Source organism: Zeugodacus cucurbitae, chromosome 3 (assembly GCF_028554725.1).
Source record: "Zeugodacus cucurbitae isolate PBARC_wt_2022May chromosome 3, idZeuCucr1.2, whole genome shotgun sequence".
Classification (NCBI taxonomy): domain Eukaryota; kingdom Metazoa; phylum Arthropoda; class Insecta; order Diptera; family Tephritidae; genus Zeugodacus; species Zeugodacus cucurbitae.
In genome coordinates this window covers 73,593,670-73,616,163 of record NC_071668.1, presented here as the reverse complement: position 1 = coordinate 73,616,163, position 22,494 = coordinate 73,593,670, and the positions used below count along the sequence as shown (strand labels likewise).

Genomic DNA, 22,494 nt, shown 5'->3' with positions numbered 1-22,494 from the left:
GCGACCATCTCGGTACCGCAGACCACAAGCAGCATAATGGGCAGCAGACATAGTTGGCAATGCGAAAAAAGCTGGTTGCCAACTAAAGCAGAAGCATTCATTTGGCTTTAGATATTATACTCTCAACATAACCCAGTACAGCAGGCAGGCGGCTTAGAAAAATTTGCAAAAAATCACCAGATTTTTAGGAGAATTTTTTTGGACGAGTTTTCAATGACATGGAACAATTCCATATACTATTTTTCGGAGATTAAATTATTTCTATGAGCAATAACTCACACCAAATTTCGTGAAGATATGTAGTAAAATGCGGAAGTTTTCCATACAAGCTCTTGATTCCGATCGTTCGGTTTGTATGGCAGTTATATGCTATAGTGAACCGATCTGAACAATTTTTTCGGAGATTAAATTATTTCTATGAGCAATAACTCACACCAAATTTCGTGAAGATATGTAGTAAAATTCGGGAGTTTTCCATACAAGCCCTTGATTCCGATCGTTCAGTTTGTATGGCAGCTATATGATATAGTGGTCCGATATAGGCAGTTCCGACAAATGAGCAGCTTCTTGAAGAGAAAATAGCATCTGCAAAATTTCAAAACGATATCTTAAAAACTGAAGGACTAGTTCGTATATATACAGACAGACAGACAGACGGACATGGCTAAATCGACTCAGTTCAACATACTGATCATTTATATATAAACTTTATAGGGCCTCCGACGCTTCCTTCTGGGTGTTACATACTTCGTGACAAATTTAATATACACTGTTCAGAGTATAATTAAGTTCTAAGCACACTTTGGATACTACATTTTGTTCGATTAAGTGATCTAACCCTACTTTTAAGATTATTTAGAAAAAGCAATTTTCCAAAAGTAAATACCACAACATATTAGAAAACTTCGAATAACAGTTTATTTAATAGTAGAATAGAGTTTCGAAAACGTTTTCGATATTGTAGTTCGTTCAAATAATAGGAACTAACCCTACTTTTCCGCAATCTATTTTGGAAAATTTACTTTTCCAGTAGTAACTTCGCATTCAACTTTTGCGGTTTTGTGAATTCAGAAACGAAGCCTAACTTGACTAGTATTATTCTAGAACAGTGTTTCAAATTTTCTTAACAAAATTAATTTTAATAATGGACATACAACTAAATTTGTCGCCAGATGGCGCTGATTATGTTTTGAATTGATATGCCTTTTGCTACTCTCCTACTGCACCGAAAACTATTAAAAAGACATCGTTTGAAAGGTGAAGATCAGTGCTCTATGACAAATTGAATTTTATTGAAGAACATTATCTCTTAGTTCAGCTTAAAAATGTATTTATATAAATACCAGATGGAAGACATGACAAAGTAACTTTAACTAGTTATGAAATGTATAAGACTGCTTGTAGAAGTTGAAGAGGAAATTATAAATTATTTAAATTTGTTAATAAATCTAATTCTACTATATTTAACCTAAAACCTCGAAAACCTACTGCTAACTGCGCATTCCAATATCAGTTGTTCGCACAAACTTAACAATTTCTCATACTAAAGACCCATTTTATGACCGCCCGTCAACACTAGCCAACAACAGAAAAACCGTACGAAAAAAGGCAATTGCGGCTCAACACTAACATAACCAGAGATATTTTTTTACTCCTTTGTTCAAGAACTGCTTTTCACTGTGCCACTTCCGCTTTCTTTTACTAGACTGTCGTGGGTGATGTGCCATAAATATATTTATGCATTTGGCCGCCAGAAATTTATGTTTTAGTGGTTGCCAGACATAATTCATTGCTACCGCATTATTTTCGCATTATTTCGGCGCATTCAACCAAAATGTGTGGCGTTTATGTTTGAAAGAAAAAGTAAAATTTTTTTAGTTTTCCTTCACATGTGGTTTTCGGTGAGCCTCTGCTGTGAGTATGATAATGTTAGTAAGGAATTTAGTAGTAGAAGAACAGATATATTATTATTCATATCAAAATATTAGTTGTGTGGTAAACCATAGTAATATGTCTTGGAGAATGTCTGTTGGGAAATTATTAAAGTATGAGTCTGTATGTAGTGAAAAGTTTATTCAAGAATATTCTAAAGATCTCTTTTGGGAAGTCTAAAAAATTATTGACTGGTCTTTAAACTTCAAAGAATTTAATGTAGGATTCAAAAACATCTTTCAATAGATTTCATAATTGGTTCATTTAAAGATTTCGTTTTTACTATTTATTACTTTACTTTAGAAAAAAAAAAATTTATAAAAAATTAAAAAAAAATATTTGAAGGAATTTGAATTTTTTAAGGAATTTGTCAAGCCTTTTAAAGTTTTTTTCGTAAACCTCAAAAATTAAAATTTTAAAACTTTTTTTGAAAGCATTTTTTTACGTCATTCTCAAAATTCAAAATAATTCTGTGATTCTATAAATCACATGGCTGCTCTCTTTGGCATAAAATTGAAAAATTAAAATTAATAATAAATCACAACACCAACTACTCCCTCCACTACAACTCCCCACCCACCATCACTTACACAATTTACCATTGGCGGCAGCAGTGAAGCGGAAATCGCAACGCCAATCAGCGGCCCCGCGGCGCCTTGTAGCAAAGCCACAGCCACACCTGTGCCCGATGTCAGCGCCCAAAAAATGGTCATCCACAAGGAGCGTGAGTTGCCTCTGCAAGAAGAAGAAGAGGAATATGAATAAAGCAACGCTGTTATTAAACAAAAAAAAAAAAAAAAAAAAAAAAAAACAAAAGAAAATAGCTCTGCAATCTCGTTGAAATTATTTAAGCCACAATGAAAAATTAAATTCTAAATGAGTATTAAAAATTAAAAGTGAATAGTCATAGATCATTGCACAACAGCTGTGTGGGCGCTCTGACTGTGTTGACACCTTTGTATTTATTTCTGTTGTGGCAGCAGCAAGGTATAAATTATGTCAGCAGCTAGGTAAGTCAAAAAACCTGTCACAAGTAAACAAATTACACAGTTTCGCGCTTTTCGCGGCATCCCCCCCTTCCGACTTATAATTGTGTCATGAGTGTTTGAAGCAGCGTCGCTTAACTAGTTGACTTATATGCTACTTTTGCGCTCACCACTGCGCTTTATCATCTGACTGTTGCGCCTGTGTGCGCCATGTGATTAATGTCAACACATTAACATTTCTAATATGACATTGTTAAGGAAATTTCTGTAATTTTTATGCACATTTCTCTTGTTGTTGTTGCTGTTGTTGTTGGCTTTGTCAACATATGTCCGCATATTTATTCATATTTCGTTTAAGCTCCATTCACACGCTGACAACCTTATACACCCGTACACACCTGCTACTTGCGTTGTATGTAGCCTGTCAGTCAAAAGGTAGCGTGGTGGCGCCTGCAGGCAGCTGGCCACTCGATTCCATCTCCTCCAGGGTTACAAGGGCGTCGCAATCAGCGTTGACACCTCTTCAACGCTTATCAAATTAAGTCAACATTAAGATAAATGTTGGCGGTTTTCAAGTGTCAGCGTTCTGAGTGCTCGGTATTAAATTTTTGCTGCTATCCTTTTCGCACCTGTTTGCGGTGACTGTGCGGGTGTATCTAAAGCGATATGTTGTCAAGGTTGGTAGTGAGAATTTTAATTTGAAAATGGAAATTAGGTGAAATGTGCTTAAATTTGAACTGTTGGGAAATTGTAGAAGATTTATATAAAGGTGGTTGAAGTGGAAAAAGATGTTTAATCTAAAATTGGCGACAGTTGCAGCTCCTTTTTAAAAATTAGAAGAGATCTTACATCTGACTCTTCATTAGACAATCAAAAATTATTATTAATGCATGCAAGCTTACCGAAATATTTCTCTAATTGGAATTGAACGAAAAAGTTAAGATCTGATGATCTTTATAGCTGCTTAGAGAGCTTTTAACCTTAAAAGTTGGGTTTATTCACATTAAAAGCTCTATAGGGTTTGTGTGTTTTCTATTCATATTGAAAGCTTACGAGGGTTTGTGACTTTAATAAGGAATCTCATATATCCTCAGTCAATGATGAGCTATATGTTGTAAGATCATTATAAAATGTTGTTATAGTTGGATTAATATTTTTTAGTTGCACTCAAAATAGAGTTCCGGGCAACCTTCGGAGCTTTTGTAAAAAATTTTCTTACACGAAGTAAATTGTGACAGTTGGTCATCCCGACGTTTTATTTATAGCTTTAAGTTAAAGTTATTGCCTTCGAAGTCAAAGAGAATGATTTCAAACAACCTTCGCAGCTTTTGTAAAATACTTGAATCAGGGTTCGTAGAATAATTTTTCATAAAATTCACAAAACTTTCAAAGCCATAGCTCTGCAGCACAACAATGATAGCTTAAGTCACAAAAAATAGATGTTTTCAGCTGCCTTGACGAAGGTTTCTTAAGCAGCTTAAGACTATATATAACCATAATTAAAATCGAACTATTCTACACAAAATGTTTATTCCTGTATTGTTTGGTTTTGAAAATTCGCCGCTCTTCTTCAGTATTCTTCAGTATTGAATAAAATCATTCATTGTTCCTTTAATAAAGCTTTAAATAAAAATTTCTCAACAATGCTGAGCCTATAATTACCACACTTCTCCCAGTAATTATTAGTTGCTGATTCCTTATTAATTAAAATAATTCCCGCATAGTTTTAATTAGGTGACAAATACCCACATCGAGATGCCACACTGATTGTATTCATTGTGTATTACCACATCGCACCGCGAAGTAGCTGCTGATTTGGTGCTTTTGTGGCTAATTATTTTTGTGCATGCGCTTTTGTCTTGCCATTTTCAGCTACTTAGCGCATACTTTGTGAAAGAAAATGAACAATCAACAGTTCAGCACAAAATGCGAAGCCAAATTATCAAAGCGTGTCTAAGCACCCACCCACGTGTCCTTTTGTATTAGTTACTTTGTGATTTTGGGGCAAGTGAGTGAGGGAGTAGTTTTAAACGCTTTTATTTTTGTTGTTGGTTTTCGTTAATTAAGTAATTTTGGTCTTTTGGACAGTTGGCTGTCAAAAATTGACAATAATAAGTGTTAACATTCACCACGTCAGCACTTAATTAGCATAACGTTAGCGGAAATGAGCGGAAAAGGCAGGCAAAAAAAGAAACGGAAATGAGGAAATTGCATAAGAACGATACTGTTGACGTCATACTCATACATACCATCCATCCTGTTCATATAGTGGGCGGAGTTGTGGGGAAGTTAATGAAATGTGTCGTGAAGTGGTTTGTGTTTGCCTTCTGCTTTTTCATCTCACTCATTATATTAAGTGCGAATTGTGGCAGGAATATTGACAGGATACAATCATTAAAGACGCAGTTGGGAGTGTTAAGGGAAGTGAGGGTACCTACTAGGCGTTAGTTAAGTAAATATTCTTTTTTCAAATTATTTAAATAGTAGCTTTGTTTCTAAAATGTGTCAATAAATTGGTTTTTAAGCGAATGAAAAAATGTCCGATATATCATTAACTTAATTCTAGATGAAACTACCATCGTTGGAGGAAGAAATTGTCTTTAATAAATTTCCCGCTAATTAATATGGCAAACCTAATTCTTATCTGGTAAACCTTATTATCTACCTTTGTTCGAATAAGCCTTAGAGGCATATTATGGTTAATATAAACATTATTTTTGGTTTATATTGTGTTTCAAATACGGTGCATTTGTTTTTAAATTTTTTTTATTTTTAATTGGCAACCCTATTTCAAAAATACATTTTTTTAATTCTAATATGACTTTTTAGCGAAACTATCTATTATAAATTATATTAACAACATTCTTAATTAGGTGGCAACCCTGTTTTTTTATTTACCTTACTTGATAGCCATGTAATTAATGTTTAGAAAATCGGGTTTAAAATTATATTCAGTATATTATTACTACTATATTTCATACCCACCCTAATATACATATATATATAAAAGGTATACTAAATTTAAATCCATTATTACACCACTTTTTTCGATTCAAATTCTTGATTAAGCAGCTGTATTGAAATCGTCCTTCAAATTGACAGCCCAATTAATATTCTTTGATTTAAACAACTTCCTTCTTTTAATCGCCAAACTTTAACAACGAAGGCAATAAAATAATGTCAACTTAAAACTATAAATAAGACGTATACGCCGGGATGGTCGACTGTCACAATTTACTTTGTATAATGCAAAATGATTAAAATGCTGGACAAATGTTGTTTGCCATTAATTTTCGCTAATTACCCTTAAAACTTATAGACATATATTTCATCCCACACAAAGGCACAAGCACACCGACACATGCCTTTCACAAGGCATAATATTCAATACAAAAGCACCACGCACAGTTAATTGTTATGCAAAGCTCACTTGAAAGGCAAAAACGCTTAGGAAGCACCATAAAAAGCAGCAAATCTGCCCACGCAACCTTAAAGCGGCCAAATATTTTAAGAATAAATATGTATTGTGCGTAAATTTTGTTTTTGTAGCGAGACAGCCATAAGCTATGACTTAAAAAGGCGTTAGAATTTGCTGCAGGCCAATTTGGGTTAAGAGATTTCTCAATAAATTTGTAATAAACGGCGCGGTGGAGTGGCCACAGTCGCTTACAGTTATGCGAATTCGCTTTGAACTTTTTATTGCTTGTTCGCTATGCTTGAAGGCGGCGATTCATTTGTTTGTTCCTCGGTGTCACTTGTCTCGCGAAAACAGTTCAGACGTGGGAAGTAACAAATTACTGGTAAATCACTCAACTAATTCTTTAAGACGCTTTCGCAATCAGCTATTCGACATTTTATTGAGAGATAAGCGATACAAGGAAAATGTGCTTGGAAATAAATGCATTACTGTTACTGGTTAGACACCAGTTATATATATGTATACACCAGTTATATAGCAGTATATATATATGTACTACTTTAAACCATTGATAATGGACAATTGACGATAAACATAAACGATTGTAGACACTTAAATGTTGGGAAAGAGTAGCAGAAGAAGATACAGTTGTTATATCTAAAAGAAATGCTTTAAGTTGAATTAAAGTAACATTTCAATATTTTTTTTCGATTGTCTTGTAATTGGTGAGAAAGAGGTCAAAAATTTCTGACAAATCCCATTTCTCGTTCGGCCTGTATGGAGCTGTAGCAGCTGATCTCTAATTTGAAATCAAGAGTTCAGATTTCACGCTGACTATTATGACCTGACACTCACGGCAAGTGCCATGAAGGGTCCCACTTGAACAACAAAAGGCGACGGGGCATTGTGATGACCCAAAGTTTATAGTTTTATATCGCAGACGCGTTTTGAGTCTATCATAAATTCCAGCTAGTTCGCTTGGTACCGCCAAAGTTGTAGCTACCGAGAAGTTTTAATCTTAGTCCTTCGAACGCTAAATGGCTTAATGTTTTCACCTAACCTTCCTTCATATAACTAGGACCTGTTTCCTTCAGACCATGCCTATTCCTCAGTGCATTGAGTACTGCCACTATTGCGGTGCTGCCCGACCTCTTGCGTTTAAATATGGGCCAAAAGGATCTAGCAACCAAGCACGTTTTGGAATACTCACGGGAGTTCCATTGATCCAGCGCTAAATCACAAGAGGATAACGGAGCCCCGGCTCGTTCCTAGCCTGCTGTATTAGGAACACGAGTATCCTTTTGTGCGAGCTCATCAGCTCTGCAATTCCAAGCGATGTGACCCGGACACACCCAAACAAGTCTAGTGAAATAGCTTGACGATAATGATCTTAGACACTCCTTAACTAGTTTTAATCCCAAATTCAGCGAGCTCATGGTAATAATTGCACTTTACCTTGTGGAATGTATTGTCTACTGCTGAATAGAGAGGTTCCGTATATCGCTATCCTTAAATAATTCTGGGGAGTCTGATTTTTTAGCAGCATAAATTGATCATTTATTGGTCATATGACCTTTAGGAATTTTTACTTAAAATTTAAAACCGAAGAACCTTTTCAAAAGGAGTTTAAATTACGATGATTCTATTCGATTTACTTTTTCTAGTGTTTTAAAGTATTACCTTATTCACTTCAAATGTTTCAAGTTGAAGGTATTTTATTTTGTTACTCATATTACTACACAAAAAAATTACCAAATAGTAGCAACGTCTCCAAGCTAAGTGTTGTGTAACAGCTTAGACAGCTTAGGTGGCGCCATTGTAGTATTTTTTGTAAAGCTCAGAGGATTAGATTTTGTTTCTATTTTTTTTTTTTTTGACTTCTTCGTATGTATTCTGTACAATAGATAGCGTTGTTGTTGCCGTCAGGTTCAGTGCCAACTTAGGCTGATGATTCTCGGAAGCACTGTATTACATATATACATACAAACAACAAATAAGTTCCACCAAATCTGCCAATAATAAAGCAATTTGCAATACACAAAATAAGCAGCGGAACAACGATTAAGTTGCTTGTAAATAGTTAAGCATAAAGAAAAGAGAAAAGGTGGTCACTGTCGCTGTTGCTCTCTGGCTTAATTTCTTAAGCTTTTGTTGCATTTACATAAAGCTTGTTCTTTTTATTATTAGATTGTGACGCTAATGACTGCCGCTGCCAAAATAGACGATTTCCTAGAATTCATGCTTATTCAAGCATGTGTGTGTAGGTGGAAGAAGACGCCTAGCACTTCATTAGTGTTGAGTGCGTAAATCTTGGCACAAAATCGATTCAAGCTACGACGCCTATGCTTCCTATGTATTTTTAGATGTGTGTAGTTTTGTGGCCTAGAAATAAATTAAGTTCAAGGTTTCAGCATCCATGTGTTTGTCTGTGTGTGTTTGTGCGAGTGAATTACTGCTTGCGTAAATTAATTGTGGCATTGCTCTAAATAATTGCCTATGGTTGGGAAAATGCGCGAAACTTTAGTTACTTCGCTGTTGCAGCTTGCTTCCAAACAATTTCCACATTACTATACAGTTAATAAATCTTCTAAGTGTGGGTATGTGTGCATACTTTCCACTCATTTACTCGTATGCTTGGTTGAGTCGGCGGTTGCTTCATTACTCAACTCGAAAAGTGTATATTTATTAGTGACTGTTGTTGCTTGTTGGTGTAATTTAATTAGTACTAATTTGATAATTGAAAGATTGTGCCAGCATATATACAAATTAACACTCGTTTATTTGTGTTTGTAAGCTCGTATATGTGCCCATCCATTCGTTTATATCACTTGTGGTTGTAAATTTAATTTTATGGTGTGTGATTTTAGGCGTTGTGCCACAAAAGCCGCCAGCCTAGTTTGCAGATTTTAATTTCGTAATTTATTGTTTTAAATAATAATAATGTAATGTGATAACAGTTAATGAGTGCGTACGCTGTGCCCTCAGTCGCCTGTAGTTACAAAGGCAGTTTGGTGCGTGGCACTGTAAGAGGCTTACTGCGGATTAGTATAGTAGTAGTGGTGTTTTAGATGTGAGAGGGATCTTATGTTGCGTAATGGGAGAAAAATAAAATAAAGAATTGAGCCTTTCTAATAATAGCAAATAAACTCTTCAAAGAATATGAGAGTTCCGAGGTACTCAATTTTTTTTTTTTTTTTGAGTGCAGCTATTTTAGGAAACTATTATACATATATTCAAGAATATATCGCTTTATTTATGGCAAAATTACATATATGTAAATATATAATGTATTGTAATATATTTAACCATTACCGGTTTCAGAAATTCATATAAGATTCGAGAAATGTAATAAAATAAACATAAAAGAATATATTAATATCCGCCTATTAATATCCACCTTATCAATGTGGCTTTAGACCTGGAAAATCAACAACTGACCAGATATTCACCATGCGCCAAATCTTGGAGAAGACCCGTGAAAAAAGGATCGACACACACCATCTATTTGTCGACTTTAAAGCTGCTTTCGACAGCACGAAAAGGAGCTGCCTTTATGCCGCGATGTCTGAATTTGGTATCCCCGCAAAACTAATACGGCTGTGTAAGTTGACGTTGAGCAACACCAAAAGCTCCGTCAGGATCGGGAAGGACCTCTCCGAGCCGTTCGATACCAAAAGAGGTTTCAGACAAGGTGACTCGCTATCGTGCGACTTCTTTAACTTGATGCTGGAGAAAATTATAAGAGCTGCAGAGCTAAATAGAGAAGGTACAATCTTCTACAAGAGTGTACAGCTCCTGGCGTACGCCGACGATATTGATATCATCGGAAACAACACCCGCGCCGTTAGTTCTGCTTTTTCCCGCCTGGATAAGGAAGCGAAGCGAATGGGTCTGGTGGTGAACGAGGACAAGACGAAATATCTCCTGTCATCAAACAAACAGTCAGCGCATTCGCGTCTTGGCTCCCACGTCACTGTTGACAGTCATAACTTTGAAGTTGTAGATAATTTCGTATACCTAGGAACCAACATTAACACCGATAATAATGTCAGCCTTGAAATCCAACGCAGAATCACTCTTGCCAACAGGTGCTACTATGGACTGAGTAGGCAATTGAAAAGTAAAGTCCTCTCTCGACGAACAAAAACTAAACTCTACAAGTCCCTCATTATTCCCGTCCTACTTTATGGTGCAGAAGCGTGGACGGTGTCAACATCCGATGAGACGGCACTAGGAGTTTTCGAGAGAAAGGTTTTGCGGAAGATTTACGGTCCCTTAAACATTGGCAACGGCGAATACCGCAGAAGATGGAATGATGAGCTGTATGTGTTGTTCGACGACATAGACATAGTCCAGCGAATAAAAAGACAGCGGCTACGCTGGCTGGGTCATGTTGTTCGAATGGATGAAAGTGCCCCAGCTCTGAAAGTTTTCGATGCAGTACCCGCTGGTGGAAGCCGAGGAAGAGGGAGACCTCCGCTCCGTTGGAAGGACCAGGTGGAGAAGGACCTGTCTTCACTTGGTATTACCAATTGGCGCCAAACCGCCAAAAGGAGAGATGCGTGGCGCACTGTTGTGGACTCGGCTATAACCGCGTAAGCGGTTTCTACGCCAGTTAAGAAGAAGAAGAAGGGTATGCTACAATTTCGAATAAGCTAAAATATTACATTGATTAAACCAATATCTAAAAGGTGAATCATGAAAGTAAACACACTTATCTTTCCATTCTGAATTGGTTAACTTGCTAATTTTCTCATTTAACCTTTTGGAACTCTGGCGGATATCAGCTTACTTATAAAATAAACAAAATAAAATCTAGTCTCTATTAGACTAATTTAGACTCAGCTCTATGAAAACATCCCTTGAATTTTATAGTGCATTTTTACGCCAAAACCAACATCCCAACCGCCCGATATTCGTTAGTGATAAATATGCTGGCATAGTTGTAATTGTGTCATGTCGCACAACTTTGGCAACATCAACACCCACGTTAAACATACAAAACACATTCAAGGGCATAAATACGTTACAATTTTTACATATATACTTATAGCATATAGTCTTTTAATGATAATAGTAAGCTTGTAGGCAAAATGTGACATTTCGATTGAAAGTCATTTGCTTGTTACACATTGAAGATTAGGGGTCGATTGGGAACTAGTTACTTAGTCATTTAGCGCTTGAAAAGTAAACATGTGCTTGTTGAGTTGTGTTTGTTCTTCCTAGGTAGCCATGTTAGAAATAAAATCTGGCCGAACAATTTAGTACGGTATTATTTTTACAAATTTGTTTGCTTAACCTTAGAGTCTATTCTTATATGTGGGTCAATTGAGTCCATAGGTCGTTAAACTTTGTTCGGGTTTTATATTTTCTATTCGGCATTCGGGGTAAGTTTTAACAAGTAAGGAAGGGCTAAGTTCGGGTGTAACCGAACATTTTATACTCTCGCAATTTATTTATTTAACTTTATTAGTATTATAAAATACACAATTTGACCCACATATTCGTCATATATATTGTATAAAGTCCATTGAAAGTTGGAAACCCTAATATTAGGTTACAAGTACCGAGGTCCTCATGTTCGATATATGGGGCCTTGACAACCTATGGTCCGATTTCGGTGATTTTTAGAATGGGGCTGCCACACTATAAACGTAGTATTTGTGCAAAGTTCTGCATCGATATCTTCACTAGTGCTTACTTTATATATTGTAAAGTTAACGATTCAGATCGTCTTCAAAGTTCTGGTATATAGGAAGTAGGCGTGGTTGTGAAGCGATTTGGCCTATTTTCACGACATATCATTGGGATGTAAGGAAACTATTACAAACCAAGTTTCATTCAAATCGGTCGAGTAGTTCCTGAGATATGGTTTTTGACCCATAAGTGGGCGACGCCAAGCCCATTTTCCATTTTGTAAAAAAAACTGAGTGTAGCTTCTGTCTGCCATTTTCTATGTGAAATTTAGTGTTTCTGACGTTTTTTGTTAGTGAGCTAACCCACTTTTAGTAATTTTCAACCTAACCTTTGTATGGGAGGGGGGCGTGGTTATTATCCGATTTCTGTAATTTTTGGACTGTATAAGGAAATGGCTAAAAAAAACGAATGCAGAAAGTTTGGTTTATATAGCTCTATTAGTTTGCGAGATATATACAAAAAGACTATTTGGGGGCGGGGCCACGCCCACTTCCCCAAAAAAATTACATCCAAATATGCCTCTTCATAGTACAATCCTTCGTACTAATTTTTATTTCCATAGCTTTATTTATGGCTTAGTTATGGCACTTTAAGTGTTTTCGGTTTTCGCCATTTTGTGGGCGTGGCAGTGGTCCGATTATGATTATGGTGCCAAGGAACACGTGTTCCAAGTTTCATTAAGATATCTCAATTTTTACTCAAGTTACAGCTTGCACGGACGGACGGACAGACAGACATCCGGATTTGAACTTTTCTCGTCATCCTGATCATTTTGATATATATAACCCTATATCTAACTCGTTTAGTTTTAGGACTTACAACCAACCGTTATGTGGACAAAACTATAATACTCTCGTAGGAACTTTGTTGCGAGAGTATAAAAAAATTTTAGTACTATTTCCGGTCTTAAAAGTTGATTGAGATTGAGAGCACATTGTGAATTATTTAGATGGCATCAATTGTATTTATAAAGCCCAGTGCTAAATGATTCGACGAAAAGAAAAACACTAACATGGAATTGTCTCTTATTTAGTACAGATTGGGAGTTAGTAAGCATTATTTTAGTATTAGTAAATTTAGTACATATTAGATTTTAGTACTAGTGAATGGAAGAAACATAGGATTTCTGGAGGATTTGGCGCAGAATGAATTTTAGCACTATTAGATTTAGTACATATTGAATTTTAGTACTAGTAGATTAAGTACATTTTAGAATATGTATTAGTAAATGCAGCAAAGATTAGATTTTAGTAGTAGTAGATTTAATAAAGATAGGATTTCTAGTATATTTAGTACAGATTGAATTTTAGTAGTAGTATATTAGTAAATATTGGTATTTAGTACTATATCAGAATTTAATACTAATGGGTTTACATATTGACTTTTAGTACTAGTAATAGATTTTAGCACTTGTGGATTTAATAAAGATTTGATTTCTACTAAATTTAGAACATACTATATTTTAGTACTAGATTCGATTTTACTACTAGTAATTTCGTTTAAGTACTTATTTTGAATACAAAATAAGAAAAAAAAACGTTAACTTCGGCTGTACCGAAGCTAATATACCCTTCACGGGTGCATTTTTTTTAGCAACTATGTGTTTAAGCAAATCTAAAGACGTGAGAAAAAGTAAGTAAAAAAAGGAAACATTTTACTAATTCTTTTTAGCCGGGTTGTTTACTAGAAACATTAAGGTTATCTAGTTAACCGATCTGAACAATTATTATATTATTACCTTATTATTACCTTAAGCAGTAATCCATGTCAAATTTCGTTAAGATACCACGTCAAATGCGAAATTTTCCATACAAGCCATTGATTACGATCGTTCGGTTTGTATGGCAACTATATGCTATAGTGAACCGATCTGAACAATTTTTTCGGAGATTAAATTATTTCTAATAGCACCAACTCACACCAAATTTCGTGAAGATGTGTAGTAAAATGCGGAAGTTTTCCATACAAGCGCTTGATTCCGATCGTTCAGTTTGTATGGCAGCTATATGATATAGTGGTCCGATATCGGCAGTTCCGACAAATGAGCAGATTCTTGAAGAAAAAATAGCATCTGAAAAATTTCAAAACGATATTTAAAAAACTGAAGGACTAGTTCATATATATACAGACAGACAGACGGACGGACATGGCTAAATCGACTCTGTTCAACATACTGATCATTTATGTATACATTTTATAGGGCCTCCGACGCTTCCTTCTGGGTGTTACAAACTTCGTGACAAACTTAATATACCCCGTTCAGGGTATAAAAATATTCACCGCTAATTCGAAGAAATGGAAATCTTTCGAACGATACGGAAAGAATTAGCTTTTAGTTGAAGCCCATCATGGAGCGGTTCAAAAGTCAAATCAAATAACAATTTTGCGTCGTTTTCCCAACAGGCCCTTTCACATTTGCAAACTAACCAAAACTGACACCATTAGCAACGTACAAAAACAACAGCAACAACAACGCACATTTATGTATGTATTTGGCTAAAAACAATGAAAACTTTTGAATATTTGAATATGTGGTTAACTGGCGCGCTTGAATATAAATTTTCGGCACATCCGAACATATTTGCGCACAACCACACTTATGCACACAGCATACATACAAACACATAGCATACATAACATAAACAAAGTAGAGGGCGGTGGGCGGCAGTAGACCACTTGTAGTTGTTGTTGTGGTTGTTGAGAATGACCAACACAATAACAGCTCGAGGCAATGACACAACAATAGCTGAAAACATGATCATAACCGCAGCTACAAAGCAACAAAATCTGTTGTGCAGACGCACATATACACGCACACACTCCTACATTCATGTCAGTAAAAGTAATTACACAAACAACAATGTTTATGTAACCGTTGTATGGACGAAAAACATTTTCAGCGAATTTACGCAAATTTGAGCTAAATTTCTGGTCAAATTATTTGCAGCTGTGTATGTACCTATGTATGTATAAATTTATCTTTGATTGTGTGTTTGTGTTTGGCGCGCCCATATGGCCTTTTATGCGGCCGCCACAGTGATTGTAGCTGTTGTGGTTGAGTGAAGTTTGTTGTTTGGCGATATTTAGTGAATTTGTTGGCAATATCTTTTGTCCTTGTTGTTGTTGTGGATAAATGTTTATGGTATCGTGTAAATTTTGTAAAAGTTCCAAGCGCATAGAAATATTCTGTGTGCATACACTAATAGTAAGCAAACGGCTTAGCGCGCCATTTAGTAAATCTCATACAAATTCTAGTGTAAAGCTTTGATTTTCAGCGAGTTTAATTTTTTAATTTTTTTCGTGAGATGTAATGGAAATGTTATAGATAAAAGTTGGGTAAACAAAAGGTTATTAAATTATGAAGAGAACTCATAAAGTTTTGTATATTAATAATTTTTATACTCTTGCAACAAAGTTGCTAAAGAGAGTATTATAGTTTTGTTCACATAACGGTTGTTTGTAACACCCAAAACTAAACGAGTTAGATATAGATATAGATATATATAGATATATACCAAAGTGATCAGGGTGAAGAGTGGAGTTCAAATCCGATGTCTGTCTGTCCGTCTGTCCGTCTGTGCAAGCTGTAACTTGAGTAAAAATTAAGATATCTTGACGAAACTTGGCACAAATATTCCTTGGCACCATAAGAAGATTAAGTTCGAAAATGGGCGGAATCGGACCACTGCCACGCCCACAAAATGGCGAAAACCGAAAACACATAAAGTGCCATAACTAAGCCATGAATGAAGTTATAACAGTAAAATTTAGAATAAAGGATTCCACTAGGAAGGGGCATATTTGGATGTAATTTTTTTGGGGAAGTGGGCATGGTTCCGCCCACAAATCGGTTATTTGTATTTAACTCGCAAACCAATAAAGCTATATAAACCAAACTTTCTGCAGTCGGTCTCTTACGTACCCCACCACACACCATGAAAATAGTTGAAATCGGATCGGATCGGTAATAACCACGCCCACCTCCCATACAAAGGTTAGGTAGAAAATTACTAAAATTGGGTTAACTAACTAACGAAAAAAATCAGAAACACTAAATTTTGCAGAAGAAATAGCAGAAGGAAGCTGTACTCAGATTTTCTCAGTTTTTTTACAAAATGGAAAATGGGCGTGGCATCGTCCACTTATGGGTCCAAAACCATATCTCAGGAACTACTCGACCGATTCGAATGAAATTCGGTATATAATATTTTCTTGACACTCTGATAACACGGAAAAAAATGGGCGAAATCGGTTCACAACCACGACTACTTTCCTTATAACTCAATTTTTAATTATTCTGATTCGTTCACTTTATAATACATATATACACACGGAACAAATGAAGATAGCGGAATAAAACTTTACACAAATAGTGCATATCATCCTGGCTTCACTTGCGAAAAATTTGTCGAAAACGGATCATAACTTTTCAATGCCCCAGATATCGAACATGTTGAACTCAGCGCCTAAGGATAAATTTTAGCCGAAAATATGGGTAAATCTCTCAGATTATTTAATGTAATTCAGAGGAAATTGTTTTCTTCTAATAGTGTGTCTCTTTTCCAAAAATTATTAAAATCGGGTCATAACATCTCCATATACCTCATTGTAGGTTTTTCAAAAGTATTTTCTCCTAGCTGCCATATACCTAATTAAAGGTTTTCAAAAATACGGTGGGCTTTATTCCGCATATATGTATTGGTTAATATGTGAGCTGTCTTAGCAAAATTAAGTGAGCGTATCGTCTTGGATATAGTGTACCTTGCTGGTGAAAATGAATTATATAAGACGATTTTCGTTATTCTATTAAACTTTATGCCGAAGTTATGGGTTAATTTGTATGTTATCTTAATAAAATTAAATAAATAAATTGCGAGAGTATAAAATGTTCGGTTGCACCCCAACTTAGCCTTTCCTTACTTGTTTTTTATTAAGTTTTAATTAACTGAAATAATATATGTGTATATTGTTATTGTAAAAAAATTCTTCATTATTTCATCTTTATGGTTTTAAATCAATATTTTTATTTAATTTAAAATTTTTTATTATTTTAATTTGTTTTATTTTTTCTTCATTTTTTTTCAATTAATATTTTTTTTTAATTTAATTTTTTTTTATTAATATTTAATTTTTGAGTTTTTTAATTATTAATTTTTTATTTGTTAATTAATAAATAATTTCTATTATTTTTAATTATTTTACACAAACAATAACAATAATAAACATCATCTAATTTTTTTTTTTTTAAATTGTATACTTGATTTTACTCACCTGCTACTCATTTCCTCTGTTGGCCAATCACCCGAACCCCAAGGCATTTCGGTTGTACCCAAAAGTAAGCCAAAAATAAAACCGAATAGTATCGATATAAACATGCCAGTAACGACCGTTATGAAACCAGTGCGCTGGAAAAGGAAAGAAGTTTCGAATAACGGTATTTCTAGTCATAAAAAAATCATTACAGTCTGATTAAAAAAGCTTTTGCTAAGAAGTTTCTACATTTCATTTTATATTGTCTGTCACCCCTATTGCGAGTATCGGCCGGCAGTAGAATAGACTCCAGTTGATTTAGCCGATTATATATTATTTTGTTATTGTATAACTTGATCGATAAAATTCTAGAATTTATAACGATTGATCGATGATGACGTTACAGTTCGAAACTTAGTAGAAAATGTAGTCGACAATCTCTCAGTACCCGATTATCTGCCGTCACGGGGTGACAGACAATATAAAATGAAATGTGGAAACTCCAAAGCAAATACTTTTCTACACATAAAAGAGCATACAGCGGAACTCCCATAATTCGAACTTTTGAATTGGCATTGAAAGGCAAATTCAATACAAATTTCCTTCCATAAATCGAACTATTTACAAAATATAAAATTGTACTATCGATGCAGAATTTTAAAAGAGTAAACAAAAAATATAATATTACACTTATGGATTGCATAAATCATGTAACAAAGGCATGGGATACAACGTTAAGAGCCAAACAATATCAAACTGCAACCAACAATTACTGTTTGCCAAGTAAATAAATTAAACTGGGTATACATCTATATTTTACAGATATTTGAAAAATTATATTTTTTAATGAAAATTCTATAACTCGAAGTTGGATAATGGTGATTCGAGTTAAAGAAGTTCCACTGTATTTCGAAATTCAGACTTCTCGAAAGTATACAAATATGAAAATCCGAATTTTCATTCCCCTGTATAAGTTGAAAAACTTTCCACTGGCTTACAAATATATAACTTAATTTATTTATCTTTTCTTCTCAACTCCTTTAAAAATGAAATTTCATTGTAATGCATTGAAGTCTGTATAGTTAAGTGTAGCAATTTGACAAGATTGCATGTTGCTTGTCACTTTTTCCACCCTTTTTTTGCTGCTGACAAAGGCGCCAAGCGGCACCAAGTAACCATATGTTGACAAGTTAGTGACTTTATTTTGACATTTTTGTGCAAGTGTGGCAAGTGCAGTGTTGCGCGACAAGCGTTCTAGCGCATATTTCGCATATAATGGAAGCGGATTAGGGGTGTTCTTGTATATGGTATAGACAAAAGTATTAGAAAAACGTTAACAAAAATATTTTAACTATAAAATTAGTTGTAAATTGTATTTAACCAGATTCTGAGAGCAGAAAATTGACTGAAACCAAAAATTATAACATTACGATTAATCGTTTATCGATAACTATAGTAATCGACTATTTGTTTAAAAGCAGACTCAAGATATAGTGAAGAGTTCGCTTCCTTCTTGAAAAGGCAATTTATTTAAATTAAAATGCCATAATTTATTTACAGTCTAGCCGCAATCGAAAGGTATACACCGATCGATTTTCCTACTTCGATACCAAATTTGCAGTACGAGTTTCTTTAAAATTGTGTCATTCTTGTCTTGAGAGAAAGCAAAGTTTGCTAGCGGCCAAATCTCGGAAAAAATAGTTGATACAGGCAATTTACCATCGATTTCATGGATTAAGAATTTATCTAAATTATCGAATACATATATATATTTTGCCATAGTTCCTAGGTGGAACACAAGGCCTCTCGAATAGTCAAGATATAATTTTGATTTACTAAAATTAGATGTGAAGACACGTTTGAAGAATTACAAGCTTTTTATTTTACTTATTTTATAATGAAGGAATTAGTTCTTCTTTCTTACATTTTATAAAGAAAATTGCGTCAATAAGCACACCCCTAATGCATATTTTGTTGCACTTAAAGCTACACTGGGGTTCGAAAGGAATGCGTCTATTTATTAGAATGACAGCCAGCGATGTAAAAGGAATTACAGACATGCGTTGTTGGCGCGAACAAATACACATACTAAAGATTGTATTGAATTAAAAAATATATGGCAACGCCAATAGCGACAGTGACAGTAAAAATATCAATAAGAAAGAATGAAATTATAAATTTGGAACTTTTTAAAATTTTATTCTTAAAAATATTGTATGAAAATGTAGGCAGGACAATAATAAGAGCATGTGTGATGTGACAAGCGGAAGAAAGATATAAAAAAGGACCAAAAAAAAAAACTCTACAAATATGTAGCATACTATTAGGCGCATATGCAAATTTATTGCGACTGGACTTGAACTGATTTTGGTTTAGTTATTTTCAGTGCCGCTGCGTGGCTGGAAGTGAAAGCCGTCATGAGCAGACGCCAAAAATTGCTAGGCAGACACTACAGACTCATTTGCATATCTCTGTATATGTCTATGTATAGTTGTATGTGTGTGCGTGACATTTTAACCCAAATTTTGACGCCAACAACTGCATTTGAAAGATGACAATGCCACATCAGCGCAATTTTCGCATGAACTGCAACAATAAACAAAAAATAAAAAATAAGAAAAATAGAAAAAGCGCGAAGTGAAATTCAGTTTGAATAAATAAAAGTAGTAGAAGCGCAATTGTTGCTGTTGCTAAGATATTGCAGTTAAAAGTGCTTATTTTCCAACTGCATGACAGCGGCAAGTGGCGCTACAGCCACATATAGCTACTCTATATGCTCGCATGCATATCTCCACTCAGAGCGCGCACTTGAAGGAATTTCGCAAAAAATACAAATATATATTTTGTATTTCTTTTGCATTTTCGCTGTCTTTCTCATATGTTGCTGCATTTTATTGCTATGCTCTGTGTGTGTACATTACAATGCATTTGCCACAGAAATTTTTTGAACGCTAGGTTTTTGCCACTGTCACTGTGCAACATGACATACGCCAACGCATGTTTCGCGCTTTCATGCATCCCTGCGTGTTCTTCATTCATCGCTGCGAATGTTGACTCAACCGACAGTGGTGTTGTTGTTGGCTGTTTGGATGGGTTGAAGAAGCGCGTGCGCGCATACTTTCGCGTAAATGCACTTGAAAAGCTGTCAGTTGCATGCAACATACTACAATACATTGCTAATAATAATACTTGTGTACGCTTGGAGGGCTCGCATTTTTTTCTGTATGAAATGTTTGTAATACAAATATAAAATATATAAATATTTTTTTTTTGTTGTAGGGAACTAGAGATCTTTTTCACAATTTTACTATTTTAATTCAACTGGAAATTGAAATTCATTATCCGTTCTTGATATATTTTTTTTAAATAAAAAATTAATGCTCCATTATTTCCGTGATAATGCTATGGGATAATGTATTTATAAGTGACCCTTAGTTAGCCCTTTGTTAGCTGCTCCATAGAATTTTTGCTTTTATCCTAAATGTATACCTCGATATTATGCAGTATATGGACAAACCAATATGCTGCTTTCGATAATAATGACTGATCTTTTAAAAAATGTTTTATTGTTGAAAACACATTCAAAAAGAAGTGCACGTATGATTGACCACAGATCTCCAAGCGCCGACACTGGACTTTGAAATTGTTACAAATTTGTTAAAGCGGTCAATACCTAAACGGACCAATTCATCTGGTTCGTCGAAACTAGTGCTGTTTAGTTTTGAGATGTTTCAACCTCAATCTAACATAATCTGGAAAAAGCTGGGTAATGGAGAAGAAAGTGTCTAGATCAATACGGTCTTCTTCAATGTCACAATGACTAGCATCCTGAAGTATGTTTAGCCTCACTGCATGTAAGCTCATTCGACAGTGTCCGGTAAGGAGTCCTACCCTTGCGGCGAGTTGAATCTCGCTAAGAGCAAGTAGCTCAGTGGACCTCCTACGCTGTACTAAAAAGTACTTGCGGTCATGCTGGTGCTGGTCATAAACCACCGCCTGCATTTTCCAAAGTCCCCAGTTCCAGTGCCAAAACGATAGAATACAATTAAGTACCAGCTTTTACGTGCGCGCTCATCAGCTCTGCAGTTTCCAGCGATCCCAAAGAATAGTAGTCTGATGCTATGGATAGAGAGGGCAGGCGGCTTCTTTTCTCAATTGTTCCTCTGCAACAATATAAGGCAACCGATACCTTATTTACTTTATTTTCAGCGTTAGGTCTCCAGGACGCCTTTTTGTCCAAGGGAGAGGAAAATTCATAATGATATCAAAAATTCGTGGCTCCTTACCTTTTCTTTCTCAGCCATTCGTCCGTCACTTCATTGTGTGCTTAACCTTAACCAATCTCTTTTTAGGAGTATCTAAATTTTGGCATTATACCATTTCACGGTAAATTTAATCACAATTCACTCTAATACACTTGATTATAGAATTATACAGTATTCTTGCACAGTCTTTTCATCGCGTCTTTCAATGAACAATATTTTAAAGGCACTAATTTAAAAGGCTCGTAATAGCCCAGCAAGTAGCAGCCACATAATAGCTACTTACATTCTCTTCATACACACATATAAATACCGACTAGTTAAACATCCCAGGCATATCTCATTTATACTACATTCACTTGTAAAAACTTTAATTTTTCTGCTTAGTAGGCTTTGAAGCCCTCGAAGAATACTTTTATTATGCCTGCTTTTTCCACCTTTAATGAATATACCGGCTACACATTAAAAATATTCCCATCTAAGCAATAAATGTGTGTCAACAGACTGCAACGATAAGCTCCCCCAACAGTTGTCGAGCGCTTTGAAGCCCTAACGGTGAAGGACGCTCGTCGAAGTTACAGCAAAGGCATTTCCTTCACTTTATTGCTGCTTTCCCTCCCCCAATCGGCTGTGCTGCCATTTCTACTTTCTAGTGCGTCAAGTACATTTCCGACTTCATTTACTTTCACTTAATTTCTGCTACTAACTACTTATTTACGACTTGTGGTCTCTGCTCTGAGCGCTGTGCTGCTGTGTGCAACACACCTTTGGGGAGTGTAGTTATTTATAGACGAGCGTTTTTCCACTCCCCACCTACACCCACGCAAAAACAAGTCAGCGAAATGAATGAGCAAAGTTGTTGCAGCATCTGCTTAGTTATTACAGCATTCGCTCAACTGATTTCAGGCGACAACTTGCTGATTTTGCATAAATTCAACTCAACTCAAGG

The 22,494-nt window shown here is 35.2% G+C and overlaps 2 protein-coding genes across 4 annotated transcripts in view; one reads left to right on the top strand and one right to left on the bottom strand.

The window, feature by feature from the left end:
* The window catches only part of LOC105215938 (uncharacterized), a 276,247-nt gene that overhangs the window by 70,520 nt on the left and 183,233 nt on the right, over nucleotides 1-22,494 (top strand). The gene's annotated exons all lie outside the window — the stretch shown is intronic.
* The window catches only part of LOC105217698 (uncharacterized), a 97,691-nt gene that overhangs the window by 34,051 nt on the left and 41,146 nt on the right, over nucleotides 1-22,494 (bottom strand). For 2 of the 3 annotated variants that reach the window (XM_054227990.1, XM_054227989.1), the window contains exons 8-9: nucleotides 17,305-17,438; nucleotides 2,523-2,667 (exon numbers count right to left, since the gene is read on the bottom strand). In XM_054227990.1, coding sequence (XP_054083965.1) covers nucleotides 2,523-2,667; nucleotides 17,305-17,438 — 279 coding nt within the window. The remainder of the gene's footprint in view (nucleotides 1-2,522; nucleotides 2,668-17,304; nucleotides 17,439-22,494) is intronic. The other variant, XM_054227991.1, reaches the window with a different exon arrangement.